This window comes from Apiotrichum porosum (assembly GCF_003942205.1).
Source record: "Apiotrichum porosum strain DSM 27194 chromosome Unknown scaffold_6, whole genome shotgun sequence".
Classification (NCBI taxonomy): Eukaryota; Fungi; Basidiomycota; class Tremellomycetes; order Trichosporonales; family Trichosporonaceae; genus Apiotrichum; species Apiotrichum porosum.
This window is the reverse complement of record NW_021167113.1, coordinates 1,203,398-1,217,672: the sequence shown is the minus strand read 5'-3', so window position 1 is coordinate 1,217,672 and position 14,275 is coordinate 1,203,398. Positions and strand designations below refer to the sequence as shown.

The following is a 14,275-nucleotide window of genomic DNA, read 5'->3' as shown; positions in this document are numbered from 1 at the left end:
CACAAAATTTGCGACTGGGCAATGAGCGAGGTCAGGATGTGACGTGGGGGGTTCTTTGGCAGGTTCGCAGGTAATCGTAACCGTCCACAATTGCCCGTCCACTGCTCTTTGCATTGCAAAACATTCCAGCCCCCCCGACGTCATCAGCGTTATTCGGGGGGTTGCATGGTTCCAACTGACTGCGCGTCGGTTCCTGTGTACAGCTGCTAAGCAACGCCAGAAGGAGTACGGCACCACTGTTGACGGCGTGGTGGTCGTCGGTGGCGGCTCCACCCACCGCCGGAATGACATCATGACCTCATTTTGTTTACGCTTCCTCTCCTGCCTTGTCTCCGCAACTTGTTTTCCACTGTTTCGGTATGAGTCACAGTTCATCGCATGGGGGCTCGACGGCACGAGTGGAGCTGTTGTGACGAGAGCTGTGCTGCGTCGATGCAATGACGTGACGTTGGACAGTAAACACGACGCTGGTGGCGAGTGGCAATGAAACGAGTATTTAGAGCACTCGCCGACAGTCCAACTGAACTCATCCCCAACAACGCACGTTCACGACTCCCACCACACTTTCCCAACTCAAACAACCCCGTTGTATCTCACTACATCCTACTACAATGTTTGGTCGCCGCCACAGAGCCAACCGTGCCGCCCGTCGTGCCCAGCGCCAAGGTGCTGCACCGGCTCGACGTGGCATGTTCCATCGTCGTCAACAGGCCGTGGTCGTCCAAGCTCGCCCATGGTGGAAGTTCTGGCGCCCCCGCCCCCGCCCAGCCACCATTGTCCAAGCCTAAACAGATGATGATGAGACAGATTAATGTTGCTTGTGAGTGCCATTGCCACAATTAGTGCTGACAACTCAAGCGGCATAGATTCCTCGCCGTCCCGTTAATGAAGCCATGGGCAGTGCCCTGTACCTTGAAATGAAAAGTGTCCCTTGATGTCGTCGTCTTATGCATACCAGTTGTCGGACGCCAGAGCCAGTATATGTGCCACGTCATGCTCACGATTGCAATACCCTCGGCATATCGTGTGCCGGGACGTTCGTGCGCGCTTGGCGTTTGTTTTACTTGTCTACTTGTCGTCGGGCAAGATGAACAAGTCGACCAAAAGCTCCTCCCCCGGAACCCAAATGGTGTTGTGCCATGTCCCCACCATTTTCCAGCCGCGCCTCTGGTCTGAACAGTCAGCAAGCAGCAACACCCAACACTCCTGAACACCCACAGAACGCTAGCGGCCCAGTGTTGGTCCGCAGACAGTCGAGGACGGGCCTGCCGCCGTCCTTGCGTGCCACCTCAATGGCGGCGTTGAACAGTGCCGAGCCCATTCCCGTTCCTGCGTAGGCTGGGTCGGTGAACAGCACGCCGATGATGCGAAGCTCAGACACGGCGCACCCGTGGCCCGCGGCCCAGACCGCATCGAGCTCGGCTGCCTCCTTTGGGTCCTTGGGCGGCTCGATGCATCCACACACTGATACGTGCCCGACAGTCTCGCCCGTTCGGTTGTCTTCGGCCACAAACGCTGCCAGCTCGCCGTCTCGTTGGAGGAAATCGTCCACGGGGAAGGGGAGCGGCCACGAGATTGGGTACAATGACCGCGGCTGCTGCTCCGCCAGGACGACAGCAAGCGGAGCGAGGTCCTCGGGTCGTCGTGGGCGGATGGTAAAGATGGGTGTGTTGCCCGGAGACGACCGGCGGGTGGGAGGTGCCGATGGAAACTGCATTGCTGGGGCGGTCGGCGCTGCCATTGTTGTTGGTGTGGACGATGGAGATGTTGGATAAGAGAGATACAGAGCGGAGCGTCGAGAGCGTCGAGAGAGCGGCTGTTGCGACGACCAACGTGGTGTGTCGCTTTCGACTCAAAACAGCCCCCACCGGTTCCGCGTGTCGGCACGGCGCGGGGTCCCCGCACACGGCACACACCACGTTACGTCACCCGGCGACGGCCGGTGGGTTCTCGGCATTCAACATTCCGGCACGATGGTTCATATATCGGCGCCTGGGTCGTGTCCGAAGCATCCCACGATCAAGCACAGTTTTGTACAGTTCCCAAATGCCCTCTGGACAATCACAGCCCTTCCGCATCGCTGCGTTCAGCGGTTTCTCTGGCGACAAATGGACCGCCCTCAAGGAACAGGCCGAGGGCAGCGGCTGTTCTGTCCTGTTTGGGGACTACCTTGCAGAAATGGTGAGGGTGACGAGCTGCCAGTTGCCCATCTCCTGACCAGCCAGAACCTCGCCACACGAGCTCTCGAGCTGCGCAAGCGCCCAGACCTTGGGTATGAACAAAGTTTCCTGCACCACCTACGCATCGCTGCACCGGCCATTAAGCAAACCCGTCCCAAGATTCTGACCAACGCCGGTGCGCTCAACCCGCGTGGGTTGGCGGAGAAAGTGGCCCGCCTCCTCAGGGACGAAGGCATGTCCGATCTCAAGGTTGCCTACGTCGAGGGCGACAACATCATTGACCGCCTCGACGAGTTGCGGGCTGCCGGTGAGGACCTCCACCATCTCGAGGACAGCAGCCGTCGTCTTGACAGCTGGCCTCTCAAGCCAGCGAGCGCAAACGCGTACGTTGGCGCCCGAGGCATCGTCGCTGCACTTCGCGCCGGTGCCGATATCGTCATCTCGGGGCGATGCACTGATGCATCTCCTGTCATTGGCGCCGCCGCGTGGTGGTATAACTGGAGCTGGGACAACTACGACGCGCTCGCAGGCGCATTGTTGGCGGGACACTGCATCGAGTGCGGAGCGTACGTGACTGGCGGCAACTCGAGCGGCTTCAAGGGAATCAAGGACTACTACAACTTTTCAATGGGCATCGCAGAGATTGAGGCGAATGGGACCTTTGTCATCACGAAGCGTGAGTGTACACCCAAAGGGGGACTGCGGCTGACGTCGCCACAGAGCCCAACCTCAACGGCGTGGTCAACACGGTTACCGTCAGGTCGCAGATTCTGTACGAGATCCAGGGCGACGTCTATCTCAACCCCGATGTCCAGGCCCTCATCGACAACATCAAGGTCACCGGTCTGGACAAGGACAGGGTCCTTGTGAGCGGTGTGCGAGGCATTGCCCCACCCGACACCACCAAGGCGGCGATTTGTGGCGTTGCGGGATACCAGGCCGAGACGATGGTGTTTGCCACGGGTCTGGATATCGACGGTATGTTGCGCCAGTGTGTGGCTCTTGTTGACGCCTGCAGAAAAGTTTGAGTCACTGCGAGTCCAGATCCGCAACCACCTCGGCACCAAGGGCCTGGACCAGTTCAGCGTGTTCGACATGACGCAGTATGGTACACCAAAGGCAAACCCCCAGAGCGAAGCCGATGCCACGTCCATGATGCGCATCCTCGCGCAGGCACCCAAGATTGAGGCCTTCGGCCCCACAAAGAACCTCATGGCGTTTATCAACCCAGAGGGGCTCGGCCACTTTCCAGGTTTCCAATGGCTCATGGACTCGCGAAGTGAGTTGCAGGTAGAGGCTCGCTTGCTGACACTCAGTGTGTATCCCTCAGCCCTACATCGAGTATTGGCCAGGCCGTGTCCGGCAGGCTCACTTGCCATTGACTGTGGGCTTTGTCGGCTCTGACAAGCGCATCAGCGTCGCTCCGGTCACGCAGACTGTACCTGTCCAGCCACAGCAGGACTATGATTCGGCACAGGCATTCGACCCCAACGCGTACGGTCCGACCACCGTCGGCCCGCTGGGCTGGGTCGTGCACGCTCGCTCCGGCGACAAGGGCGGAAGTGAGTAACGTCGTTGTGTACTTGGCTAACGCCAGATGCCAACGTCGGCTTCTTTGTTCGCGACCAGGACGAATACGACTGGCTAAAGGCCCTGCTGTCCAAGAAAGCCCTCGTTGGGCTCCTTGCCAAGGACTTTGACAACAACCGCCTTGAGCGTGTCGAGTTTCCGGGCATGTTGGCGGTTCACTTTGTCATTCACGACTACCTTGGCAAGGGCGTGAGTTCGACTGTGCGTATTGACTGTCTTGCCAAGAGTGTTGCAGAGTTTCTGCGTGCGCGCCATGTGGAGATTCCGAACAAGTTCTTGGGACGTGGCAAGATATGAGATGTAGCGTGGGGCAAGAGTACAAGGGAGGAAGGAGTGTGCCCTCCCCCATAAGGACCATTACGGGCGACGGTAATGGTGGTGGATGCCATTACAATTGAATTACTGTACAATTTCTAATCAACCACCCTGGGTGCAGAAAAGTGGAGGTCCATGCGGGGCACCAGGCGAAACACTTCCCGTTCAGTTGACAATCGACGAGAGACTCGCGGTCGCCTTTGACGTTGCACTCACCATCACCGTACCAACATCATGGGCGTGAAGGGTCTCAAGCTCTACCTCTCCGAGTTTAGCAAGGACCTGTGCGTCGTCCACCGCTTCGACGGACGGCGCAGGTCGGTCCCCGTCATCGCAGACGGTCTCGGGTATGGTCCCCACCCTCCTACGTTTGTTGTGAGCCCCATTGCTGACGTCAACCAGCATCATGTTCGCCATCTATTTTGCCTACAACCGATGGGAGGATGGAGGAGACTACCTTGCGTTCTACCGTTTGATTCGCCGGATGGTAAAGGCATGGCGTGCGGCCGGCTTTGAGCTCGTGTTCGTCTTTGACGGGGCAAAACCCCTCGCCAAACACAGCACCGTCATTGCGCGTTTCCAGGACGGGATCGGCAACTCGCGCAAATTCCACGAGGCCCTCAACAAGGAAGAAAACAGCAACACCATGTTGACGTTTGGCGGCAAACGGATCCTTCCTCTGTTCGTGTTCGACGCCCTCGTCGCCGCGCTGAGCGAGCTCAAGGTGGCCATGGAGTTTGTTCCGGACGGCGAGGCCGATGCGGCTGTGGTCGCAGTGGCCGAGCGCCGCGGCGCCTACATTCTGGGCAACGACTCGGACTTTATCATCCTCGCGGCCGGCTGTTCCAATGTCCGCGGCTACATTCCAACCGAGGGAGTGCAGTGGATCAACAACAACAAGCGCAAGGGCTCGTTGATTCCACCAGTCTCTTGGAAGAACCCTGCTGTTCATGTCAAGGTCTACTCTACGCCCGCGCTCTGCAAGCATCTGGGTGTGTTGCCCAACCATTTGAGTTTGTTGTCATCCATCGTGGGCAACGACTATGCCTCGTTTGAGGGTTTTTGGATGGCTGTCCGCGAGAAGGAAGATGTGCGTCGTGCCAAGGAAAGCGACGAACCGCTGGAACGTCAACCACCCTACTGGCGCCTCCAATACGCTGCCAACATCTTGCGGGGCATTCCATTGCCCGACATGAAGACCGAAGAGGACGCAATCGCCCACGTTCGCGACGTCATGTCCGCCATGCGAGGCGGGCGCAACGTGAGGGACGAGTTGGTCGACACGGTAGTTACAGCCACTCTGCAGTACGCGTTGCCGACGGACCGCGTCTGTTGCGAGGCTTATCCATTCTGCAAGGGGTGCACTGAAACCTCGCCATTACTCAAACAATACGGCTACGCTCAGCGTGGAGGTCGACTCAAGCCGCTCACGAATGCGTACATGTATCCCGACCGCGTCTACCCATGGTCATTGGCAGAGGACCCGATCTACGCACCACTCCGTTCTTCTCCACCCAGTTGCGCCGTCCGTATGCTTGCGTATAGCATCTTCTTCAGTGCCGTCGCACCACGCAACGAGATTACAGAATACGAGCGCAACAGTGAAGAGCGCTTGGTGCCTCGGGTCCATGTCCTACCCCCGTCGCCATCAACAGCCGCGTGCCTCTTGCCACTCCATGAGCGCATCAGGATATACCTTTCGCCATTCGGCCACAAGCCTGCCCGTGAAATTGGCAAGCTTCCCGCACACCTGCACCCACTTGCCGCTGCCCTTCGCTTGTGTGTCCTCCTTCCACACGACAGTGGACGGTGGTCTCATGCGGAGCTCTTTGCCTTTGCTCGCTCGGCCCTTGGCTCCCTCGAGGCCTTTGGAACCCTTCAGGACGACGACAACAGCCTCGACTCTATCGGTCGCGTCCCCTTGACCAGTCGCAACGTCCAACGCGTCGCCCAGTTTAGCGCCTCGCTTCACGACCTGCATCTTCTTGCTCAGGCCCTCCTCTTGTCCACACCGGGTAAAATCAAGACCCACCTGTTTGTGTGGAAGTTTGTCGACGGTGCGTCGCTGCATTGCCTGCTCAAGGGAAAGGAGCCGGCGGCAGCTTGGCGCCGTCCAGACGAAGACCAGGTGCACCACGTTGTGTCGGCAGCCCTCACAGGCCTCCCTCAAAATGTCGTCGACGGATGGGGTGTAGGTATCGCACCTCCCAGGCGTCCAAAGGCCCGAACCCGAACCCGAACTGCAGCAGCCAAGACGAGTGCACCCACGCCTGCTGCACCCAAGGCCACCGCCGCAGCTACAGCGCCTCAACCTGTGATCGCCAGCGCACCGACAACGACTCCTCCCTCGAGCTCACCAGACCCTCTCGTGATGGTCCCAACGCAGATATCTGTCAAGGCTGCGCACCGCCAGCACCACCGTCGCCGTTGACCACGGGCCACATGTACATTTATATATATATATCGTTTATGTTCTATCCACATCTTGTTCGTTACAACCTGCCCTGCTGCTCCCGGAGGTTGCTGCGAATGACCGCAATGTCCTTGTCGCTGAATCCAAGCCAGCGCACGTATCCGTCCCAGTCGCCATACTCGCGCTGCATGCCCTCGATGAAGAGGGTCCAGAAGCTCGGTCGCAGGCTGGCGAGGTTCTCCAACCCGGCAGCGTCCTTGTCCCCTGCGCCAAGACTGTTGGCCACGAGCATCATGAGCTCGGTGCGGCGCGGCTCGGTGCCAATACGCGAGATGAGATAGTCGAGCTGCGAGGCCGACGGTGATGTACCCGCCACACCGTGCAGGATGCCTGCCAACACGCCGGTGCGGTCACGGCCCGCTGTGTCGCCGTCAGTTGTGCGTCCTATCATGCGCGCTGTGTCCTCTCAAACTCACCGGTACAGTGGAACAAGAATGGCACTCCGGGCCTGTCACGGACGTGCTCGAGGACCTGGCGGAACGTCACTGCGTATCCCTTGAGGACGCGGAGGTACTGCGCGCCCCACGCCTCGCTGCCGTCGCCGATGGCAAACTCTGCGAGGTTGGGCGCGTCATATGGCGCCTGCGGCGGGTTCCACACGTTGGGCACGCCGTCGATCGTGGGGTCGGGAGACTTGTCGCGCTCGGCAGGGCGGCGCAGGTCAAAGACGACGCCGACCTTGTTGGCGATCCACTCGGACTGCACGGGGCCGAGCTTGGCGGAGCGGTACACGAGGCCAGACCGCAGGGCCGAGCCGGGCACGAGGCCCATGTCGCGCAGGTTGAACGCGCCCGGGGTGGAGATGAAGGGTGCGCTGCCGAGGACGGCGGCGAGGCCCTCTGGCGAGATGGGGTCGCGGATGGGCGTGTCTGCCAGCTGACGGAGCTGCGACGCGGACGACATGGTGAGGGAATGAGTGGTTTGCTGATGTGAGAGATGTGTGGTGATGACGATAGCAGCAGAAACGTTTGAGAAGCCATCCTCTGCGTCTTCGATCAACCGGCAAACGGGTTTGACCGACCCGGTTTCGGCGTCATCCACGGCCAGGCACGGCAGTCTGACTGGTGCGAACGGCCGGAACATGGTCACAACAGCTGCCTACATGACTCCGGACGCGACTTTATTTCTCCATGTCTGTTTCTTCTGACCTTCTGATTCTCCAAACCCCATTCGCCTAGGCCACCAGTGTCGTCGTCCTACACACCCCACCAGCGATCCTCAAACGCCGCCTGCCGGTCGGCAAACCGGACGTCCGTCGCGAATCGAATACGCTCCTCAGGGTCCTCGTTGTTGGCGCTGCAGTGGATCGCGTAGCAGTCGTGGAACACGACGTCGCCGGCCTTGTAGTCTGCAATGAGCCATCGCCGCTTGGTCTGTGTCGCAAACATGTTGCAGTCGCGTGTAAGACCGCCTCCTTGGAGCATCTGGGAGCCGTGGTCAGGTGGGAAACGTCCTGGGCATCCTGGCGTGGGCATCAACCAACTCACGTTGACGTTGAAGGCATCCAGCTGGTCCTCCTCGGGCAAATCGCGGTTCAGATGGTAGAAGCCCGTCTCAATCTCCTGGCCGAGAGGCACCGAGTCTTCGAGGTACATCAGACCACCGCCCACGGGTGAGATGTCGCCGATTGGGATCCAGGCGGTGAGCGCATCAGGCTCCATGCCCCGAAGGTACCTCAGCCGTCAGTCGCTGTCCGGCCGTGGGCTCCAAGCAACTCACATCTGGTCATAGTGGACCCGTGTCGCACACCTGTAGGCGTATGGGACATTGGTCCTCAGGACCTGCTGGCGGAAGCGGAACGGCTCACGCCACTCGCTCTTGATCCTGCGCGCCATGTCGAATATCTTGGGATCGTCGACAAAGTCCTTGATGAAAGGTTCATAGTTGGCGACGGTGCGGACATCTTGGAGGAGGTCGTCTGATTCGCGGCGGTCGTCGATGGTGGCGGTAGCTGGGAGGTTCTGAGATCCCTGTGTGCATGGTCAGTCGACAGTGTCTAGTCTGGTGCACTCACAAGACCGCTGTAGATGCCTTCAACGGGGTCGGTGCCCTCTTTGAGGATGCCCGTGTGCTGCACAAACTCGAAGAATGTCTTTCTCACTCCCAGCACCTGTTCGCGCGGCAGCAGACCGCGAATGTGGACGACACCGTCGCGTTGATACGCTGCGCGGATGTCTTCAATGGGCGCGTCGGCGGGCAGCGACTTGAGCCATGAGAGGTGGTGGCTGGGGATCTGTGGAGCGCGTGAGATCAGCCCACAGCAGATGGGGTCGAGGCGCGAAACGGCTGCCAACCTGGCCGCTCACTCCCACCCGTGTGGTCTGACGACGGTACGCACCCTTCCTCCTTCGTTGCCCTCAATGCTGAGCGAGTCGATGTCCCAGCCATCCACTACGCGTTCGCCACCCGCCCGGACTTTGGTGGGCACGGTGGCGACTGGGTCCGGGTACCGTGAAATGTCCGAGATGGTCATGAGAGCGAGAGGGCAGAGATCAGAGACGGGAGCGTGAGTGATGTAGTCGGGGATGGGATGGATGGGATGTGCTAGAGACTGTTGTTCTGTTGGGTGGTCGCGTGTGCCAGACTGTTGGTCGCGCGAGTGGTTCCGAGACGACCCCATGGTGTCAGATGATCACATGAGCGATTCTATTGAAATGACGTCGTCGACACCATGTTATCTCAATTATCTCTCTGCAACAGTGCCTCACAACAGACGATGAGTCGAGTGCCTCGAACTTGTTCGTATGAGCGGCCAGCGACCAGTGATTAGAGAGACATTGAGAACCAATGCTGCTCACCACTTGCTGGAACCTCAAAACAGGTCTCTTGCCACACCACCCTTCTCCACACTGTACAGGGCCGGCGCAGCAGTCACGTGACTTCCCCAGAGCCCCACCACACCTGGGCCGGAGACGGACGTATTCTCTCTCTTTTGGTGCTCCTCATGCACTCATGCTTCCTTCTGGTGACATGCACGAAGGCATGCGGGCGATATGAAGACGCCACATACATGGTGACGGCGACTGGGTCGACTGTGCATCACGAACCCATTCGCCGTCACTCACCCGCCGACTGCCCCGAAAATACGCCGATCTGACGCCTTCCTCCACCGCGTCGGACCGGTCATCGCCGGCCTCTGTTTATTCTCGTGTGCACATCCCGTCCATCTCCCAGTCCATCTCTCTCCCCCTCTCTCACACTTGGACTCACACCCGTCTTGCGCACAATGGCTACCCCCTTCCAGGACAGCGTGGTCCTCTTCGTAAGCATCCACCACTGTCGCCTTCACCCGCTAAGACCCACTGTAGGGAGACTCGATCACGTCGCAGCAGTACGCCCCCCTGTCGATTCAGGCGCGCTTTTGTGGTAGGTGCCGCGCGAGCGATGACAAGCGCGCATATGAACTGACTCGATCCGTGCAGAAGCCTACCGCCGCACACTGGATATCTTGAACAGGGGCTATGGAGGTTACAACACGCGTTGGTGGGTGGACCTTCGTGACGCTGTAAACCCACTTACCAACACATCCACAGGGCTCGCGAGCTGTTCCCCACCATTTTCGCCAAGAAGGAGGACGCAGCTCACGTCCCGACTGTGCGCCTGGTGACAATCTGGTTTGGTAGGTTCCATCTCACTCCGTCAAGGTCGCTGACTAGTGACAGGTGCGAATGACTCTGTGGTCCCAGACATCGGGCAGGAGGTGTCCCAGCACGTCCCGCTGGCAGAGTACGAGGCCAACCTCCGCTTCTTCCTCGAATCGCTTACGGCTCCCGACTCGCCATACGCTGTCGCCCATGCCAAGGGTCTGAACATTGTCTTGGTGACCCCGCCGCCCCTGCTCGTGAGCATGATGGCCGACGACCCGTCATTCGCGTGCCAGCGCGTCCCAGCCGTGACCAAGACGTACCGTGACGTGGTCCTCTCGCTGGCCGCCGAGTACAAGACCAAGGAGACACCCGAGGGCAACTGGCGCATCGGTGCCGTGGACATGTGGGGTGCGACTATCGCCGCAGCCCGCGGCGAGGGCGAGGGTCTGCGCGAGTTCCTCGTGTAAGTCGCGATTCATGATATGGACCCCAGACTGACAATGTTTTACAGCGACGGCCTCCATCTCACCACAAAGGGCTACACGGTCTTTTGGGACGAGTACAACAAGCTGGTCAAGAACGAGTTCCGCGGCCGCGGCCTCGACTACGAGGACCTCGAGGACCTGCCCATGCGCGTGCCAGCGTGGGACTCGCAGAAGGACGGCATGCGCCTTCCTCCTATCCGCAGGACCTGAGCAAGTCGCCCAGGCCGCCCTATACGACGACGCTTGTTGAGCAATAGCACTAGATGTGAATCTGCTTGCTGAGAACCGTGTCGCGGACGTCGAGCACGTAGATGTCATTGTAGTAGAGAGAATAGAACCATACATCGTGGGTTGGCACGAGCCTGACAACATGGCCATGTATAGAGTGAGAAGATCACAGTCGATGCCGGTCAGGACACGACGTTGGGATGAACGATTTTCTGTTCGTCGACGTTCTGCAAAGGACTATTTGCAGGAATCACCAATCTCGCTTACATCACCATTTACTATTCCCGCCACCTCACACTATCCACTACTTTACTCCCAACTAAACCTAACAATTCTTCTCCCAGACACACCCTTACTTCAACTGTGTGGGAGTAGGCGAGACAATGTCCTCGACCTGCTGCTCCGCAGCCTTCTCGCCCGGGTAGCCGTGTCCCTCCTCCTCGTCGGCCTCGTCAAACTTGGTGTTGCCAGCGACAGCCTCGTCGTGGATCTCGACCTTGGTAAACTTGCGCGCGGGGACCTTGTTGGCAAAGAGAAGCTCGAGCTCGGCGAACGAAAAGCCGCCAGTCTCGGGCATGCGGAAGTAGGCCCAGACGGTGATGAGCAGGTTGAGGCCGAGGAAGAAGAAGCCGCTCTTGGCCGACCAGTTCCAGCCAGTGACCGACACCATGCGCGGGGTGAGCTGGGACTGCACGGCGTAGTTGCACGAGTAGAAGGCGCGGCCAAAGGCAATGGCACGGGCACGGAGGCGCGAGGCGGGGAGCTCGGATGCGACGGTGTAGGCTGTGCAGTGGGTTAGGACGGAACAGGGGCTACTTGTGGGTGTCACTCACTAAGGGGACCGACACTGGCGTGGTACAGCAAGTTGATCATGACCATGAAGGCACCGATGGCTTGGAGGGTCGGGTTGGAGTGTGGGACACAGCCAAGAGCGCCGATCAGAAGCAGGCACACGGCCAAGCTGAGCATGCCCAAGAGGATGAGAGGACGACGTCCCCAGCGAGCAATGAGGAAAAACTCGATGAAGCAGCCGACAATGTTCATGCCAGTGACGACCATGGAGAGGTTAAAGGCGGCCACGGTGCTCATTCCGGCGTTCTTAAAGCTAGGTAAGTTAGCAACAGCTCACGATTTTCACCAAAACTTCGAGATTCCTTCGGCCGCCAAACTTCCGCCACGCTTCCCTCGAGACGACTTACAATTGCGTAGCGTATGCAGTCATGCCAGTTCCCGACCACACCTGCATTGCCCACAAGCCTGAATTATGTCAGCGGCCATTTTCTGCTGCATGCATGCTCCAGCAGACTGGACTGGTTGCTGAAGAAACCCACCCATCATGATTTCAGTACGGCGCAAGTTGGTGCCCTTGAACATCTCCCAAACTGATCCCGTGGAAGCCTCGGCGCGCTCGAGATCGTCGGTGTGCTTGATGTAGGCAATGTAGCCGTCCAGGCTGCGGGTGTCGTAGTATCCCTTGCTAGCGGTGCGCTTCAGACTGTCCTTGGCATCCTCGAGACGGCCCTTGCGAACGAGCCAGTACGGGCCTGTGCGGCGGTCAGCGCCGATCACTCCGGAGGCAAAACACTCGGCAACAAGGAAGAGGTTCGAGGCGTCCATATGGGTGTCCATATGGACGGTGTCGGCGAGCCACGTTCCAGTTCCTATGACTTGACACTTACTCTCGGGCGCGAACCAGGCGACAATGAACAGCGGGACGGGCCAGACGAACTGGAGAACGTAAGGCATCCTCCAGCTCCAGTCGCCATCAATGCTGAGCGCGGCGCGAGCCATGCCCGACGACAGGAATCCACCAAAGCCCCACGCCATACTGATGAAACTGGCAGCCAGACCACGCAGCTTGATGGGGCAGATCTCGGCAGCGTATGCGGCAGTGAGAGTGTCTGTGACGAGGTTAGCATGATGATTATAGCCCAATGTGGCGTTTCGGTTCACTCACTGAACAAACCCCAGCAGAATGCTCCCAGAGCGTTCGCTGCGAGCAACATCTTGATGCTTTGGAGAAACACAAAGAGGAAGACAACGCAGATTGTTAATCCCATCCCAGCAATATAGGTCCTGCGTGATCCAAAGCGGTCCTGGCAGTAACCGACGACGAACAAGGCGAGGAGGTTTCCTTTGATGTTAGGGGATTTTAACGATTAAGGCGAGTCTTACCTGGAAGTCCGATGTTGCTAATGGCCGTTTGGTAATTGGCGCTAATCTGCTTCGTCGTCACGCCTGCACTGTCCGTATAGTTCTCGCCAAAGCGCTCCAGGAATGCAGGGAGGGCATAGAACGAGTTGACAATCGAACCGTCGTAGCCTTCAAAGTCAGCATTTGTTGTCTGTGTATCCAGTGTAGCTTACCGTCCATGACGAGAGCGAGGGAGAGCGTAATGGACCACAAGCAGCCGCGCCAGTGGTGACGCATGGCCTCCCTGAACGACATGGCCTTCTCTTCGCGGATGAGCTGCATGCCCTCCGCGAGCAGGACCGGGTCGGCGTCCGACAGCTGGATCTGGGCGCCGGTAAGCCCGATAGCTTCCTTTGTCATGTTGTTGGCGGTGTGTAGAACTGGTTTGGTTGGTGATGAGAAGGTGTTTGGTATCAAAAAGTCGTTAGACCAGGGAGGTTCGTTTTTTATCTGACCCGGTGTCAACTGGCGATACATATATCAAGGCAAACTTGCCACAATCTCGCCGAGATACGGACGAGAACGTCTCCAGACAAAGGTCCGCTGATGTCGACTGTCGAGAGGTCGGCCCCGATGGACTCCAGCCGGACCCCCAACCTATCCGCCAAGGCCCCACTCCCCCGCAATCCCCGTACATCTCGCCGTGAGAAGCTCGAAGCGCAGTATCGTTCCGGCGGGGACCTACGACGATCTCCCATATGATGGCGGCCCGCGCGGCCCGCACGCAGCACGGCGTGTTATCGGTGTAAAGTTAGCGTTCACTAGTGCAATGGAAAGAAGGTGGGGCCGGCATATTGTGGAAGGGGTGGAGTTGCGTCGCAACTCGAGCGGCTGATCCTCGGACTTCGAGCGCACCCTTCAGGTTCCGACCTGCTCCCTACCCGCCGTCGCAGCTGTTCATGGGCATGTCATACGTATTTCGACCGTATATATCCCCGTTACCTTAGTTAGGTACAGTACTATGACCTGTACCGAGTGACAGAGGACGCAAACGCGTCTCAATCCATTGCCAAAGCCAATGTTGGTATTCTCCCTCATCCGCCACTGCGGACGGGTAGGAAGTGGCGTCAGGACAGTGTGCCAAAGATAGGGCGACGGCTGCGTGCCTGCTGCGTTCCTGCTGCGGCAACCAAGGTGGGCTCGGTTTGGGCTCCACATGCTCCTCGGCTTCTTGGCGGGCGTCAACACCCGACACACCGCGCGACACACCCCGCGGTGGAAGCA

The 14,275-nt window shown here is 58.9% G+C and overlaps 7 protein-coding genes across 7 annotated transcripts; 3 read left to right on the top strand and 4 right to left on the bottom strand.

The window, feature by feature from the left end:
• Nucleotides 1-1,068: 1,068 nt before the first annotated feature.
• Nucleotides 1,069-1,741, bottom strand: EHS24_008242 (uncharacterized protein; the record flags this gene model as incomplete). The annotated part of the gene is made up of 2 exons (XM_028623560.1): nucleotides 1,069-1,172; nucleotides 1,219-1,741. 2 exons carry the CDS (start codon nucleotides 1,739-1,741, stop codon nucleotides 1,069-1,071), a joined length of 627 nt encoding a protein of 208 aa, XP_028476493.1.
• Nucleotides 1,742-2,046: 305 nt separating this feature from the next.
• Nucleotides 2,047-4,067, top strand: EHS24_008241 (uncharacterized protein; the record flags this gene model as incomplete). Its single annotated transcript, XM_028623559.1, has 6 exons — nucleotides 2,047-2,181; nucleotides 2,226-2,856; nucleotides 2,901-3,158; nucleotides 3,199-3,459; nucleotides 3,497-3,742; nucleotides 3,778-4,067. The coding sequence occupies 6 exons, from the start codon at nucleotides 2,047-2,049 to the stop codon at nucleotides 4,065-4,067; spliced, it is 1,821 nt and encodes a 606-aa protein (XP_028476492.1).
• Nucleotides 4,068-4,319: 252 nt separating this feature from the next.
• On the top strand, nucleotides 4,320-6,516 carry EHS24_008240 (uncharacterized protein; the record flags this gene model as incomplete). The annotated part of the gene is made up of 2 exons (XM_028623558.1): nucleotides 4,320-4,432; nucleotides 4,488-6,516. 2 exons carry the CDS (start codon nucleotides 4,320-4,322, stop codon nucleotides 6,514-6,516), a joined length of 2,142 nt encoding a protein of 713 aa, XP_028476491.1.
• Nucleotides 6,517-6,577: 61 nt separating this feature from the next.
• Nucleotides 6,578-7,461, bottom strand: EHS24_008239 (uncharacterized protein; the record flags this gene model as incomplete). The annotated part of the gene is made up of 2 exons (XM_028623557.1): nucleotides 6,578-6,918; nucleotides 6,975-7,461. The coding sequence occupies 2 exons, from the start codon at nucleotides 7,459-7,461 to the stop codon at nucleotides 6,578-6,580; spliced, it is 828 nt and encodes a 275-aa protein (XP_028476490.1).
• A 293-nt stretch (nucleotides 7,462-7,754) lies between these two features.
• EHS24_008238 (uncharacterized protein) lies at nucleotides 7,755-9,031 on the bottom strand (the record flags this gene model as incomplete). Its single annotated transcript, XM_028623556.1, has 5 exons — nucleotides 7,755-7,982; nucleotides 8,046-8,232; nucleotides 8,278-8,528; nucleotides 8,573-8,791; nucleotides 8,897-9,031. The coding sequence occupies 5 exons, from the start codon at nucleotides 9,029-9,031 to the stop codon at nucleotides 7,755-7,757; spliced, it is 1,020 nt and encodes a 339-aa protein (XP_028476489.1).
• A 753-nt stretch (nucleotides 9,032-9,784) lies between these two features.
• EHS24_008237 (uncharacterized protein) lies at nucleotides 9,785-10,840 on the top strand (the record flags this gene model as incomplete). Its single annotated transcript, XM_028623555.1, has 6 exons — nucleotides 9,785-9,820; nucleotides 9,867-9,924; nucleotides 9,981-10,041; nucleotides 10,092-10,177; nucleotides 10,221-10,608; nucleotides 10,657-10,840. 6 exons carry the CDS (start codon nucleotides 9,785-9,787, stop codon nucleotides 10,838-10,840), a joined length of 813 nt encoding a protein of 270 aa, XP_028476488.1.
• A 370-nt stretch (nucleotides 10,841-11,210) lies between these two features.
• Nucleotides 11,211-13,411, bottom strand: EHS24_008236 (uncharacterized protein; the record flags this gene model as incomplete). The annotated part of the gene is made up of 8 exons (XM_028623554.1): nucleotides 11,211-11,641; nucleotides 11,692-11,963; nucleotides 12,058-12,115; nucleotides 12,190-12,402; nucleotides 12,538-12,759; nucleotides 12,816-12,992; nucleotides 13,034-13,180; nucleotides 13,225-13,411. The coding sequence occupies 8 exons, from the start codon at nucleotides 13,409-13,411 to the stop codon at nucleotides 11,211-11,213; spliced, it is 1,707 nt and encodes a 568-aa protein (XP_028476487.1).
• Nucleotides 13,412-14,275: the final 864 nt, after the last annotated feature.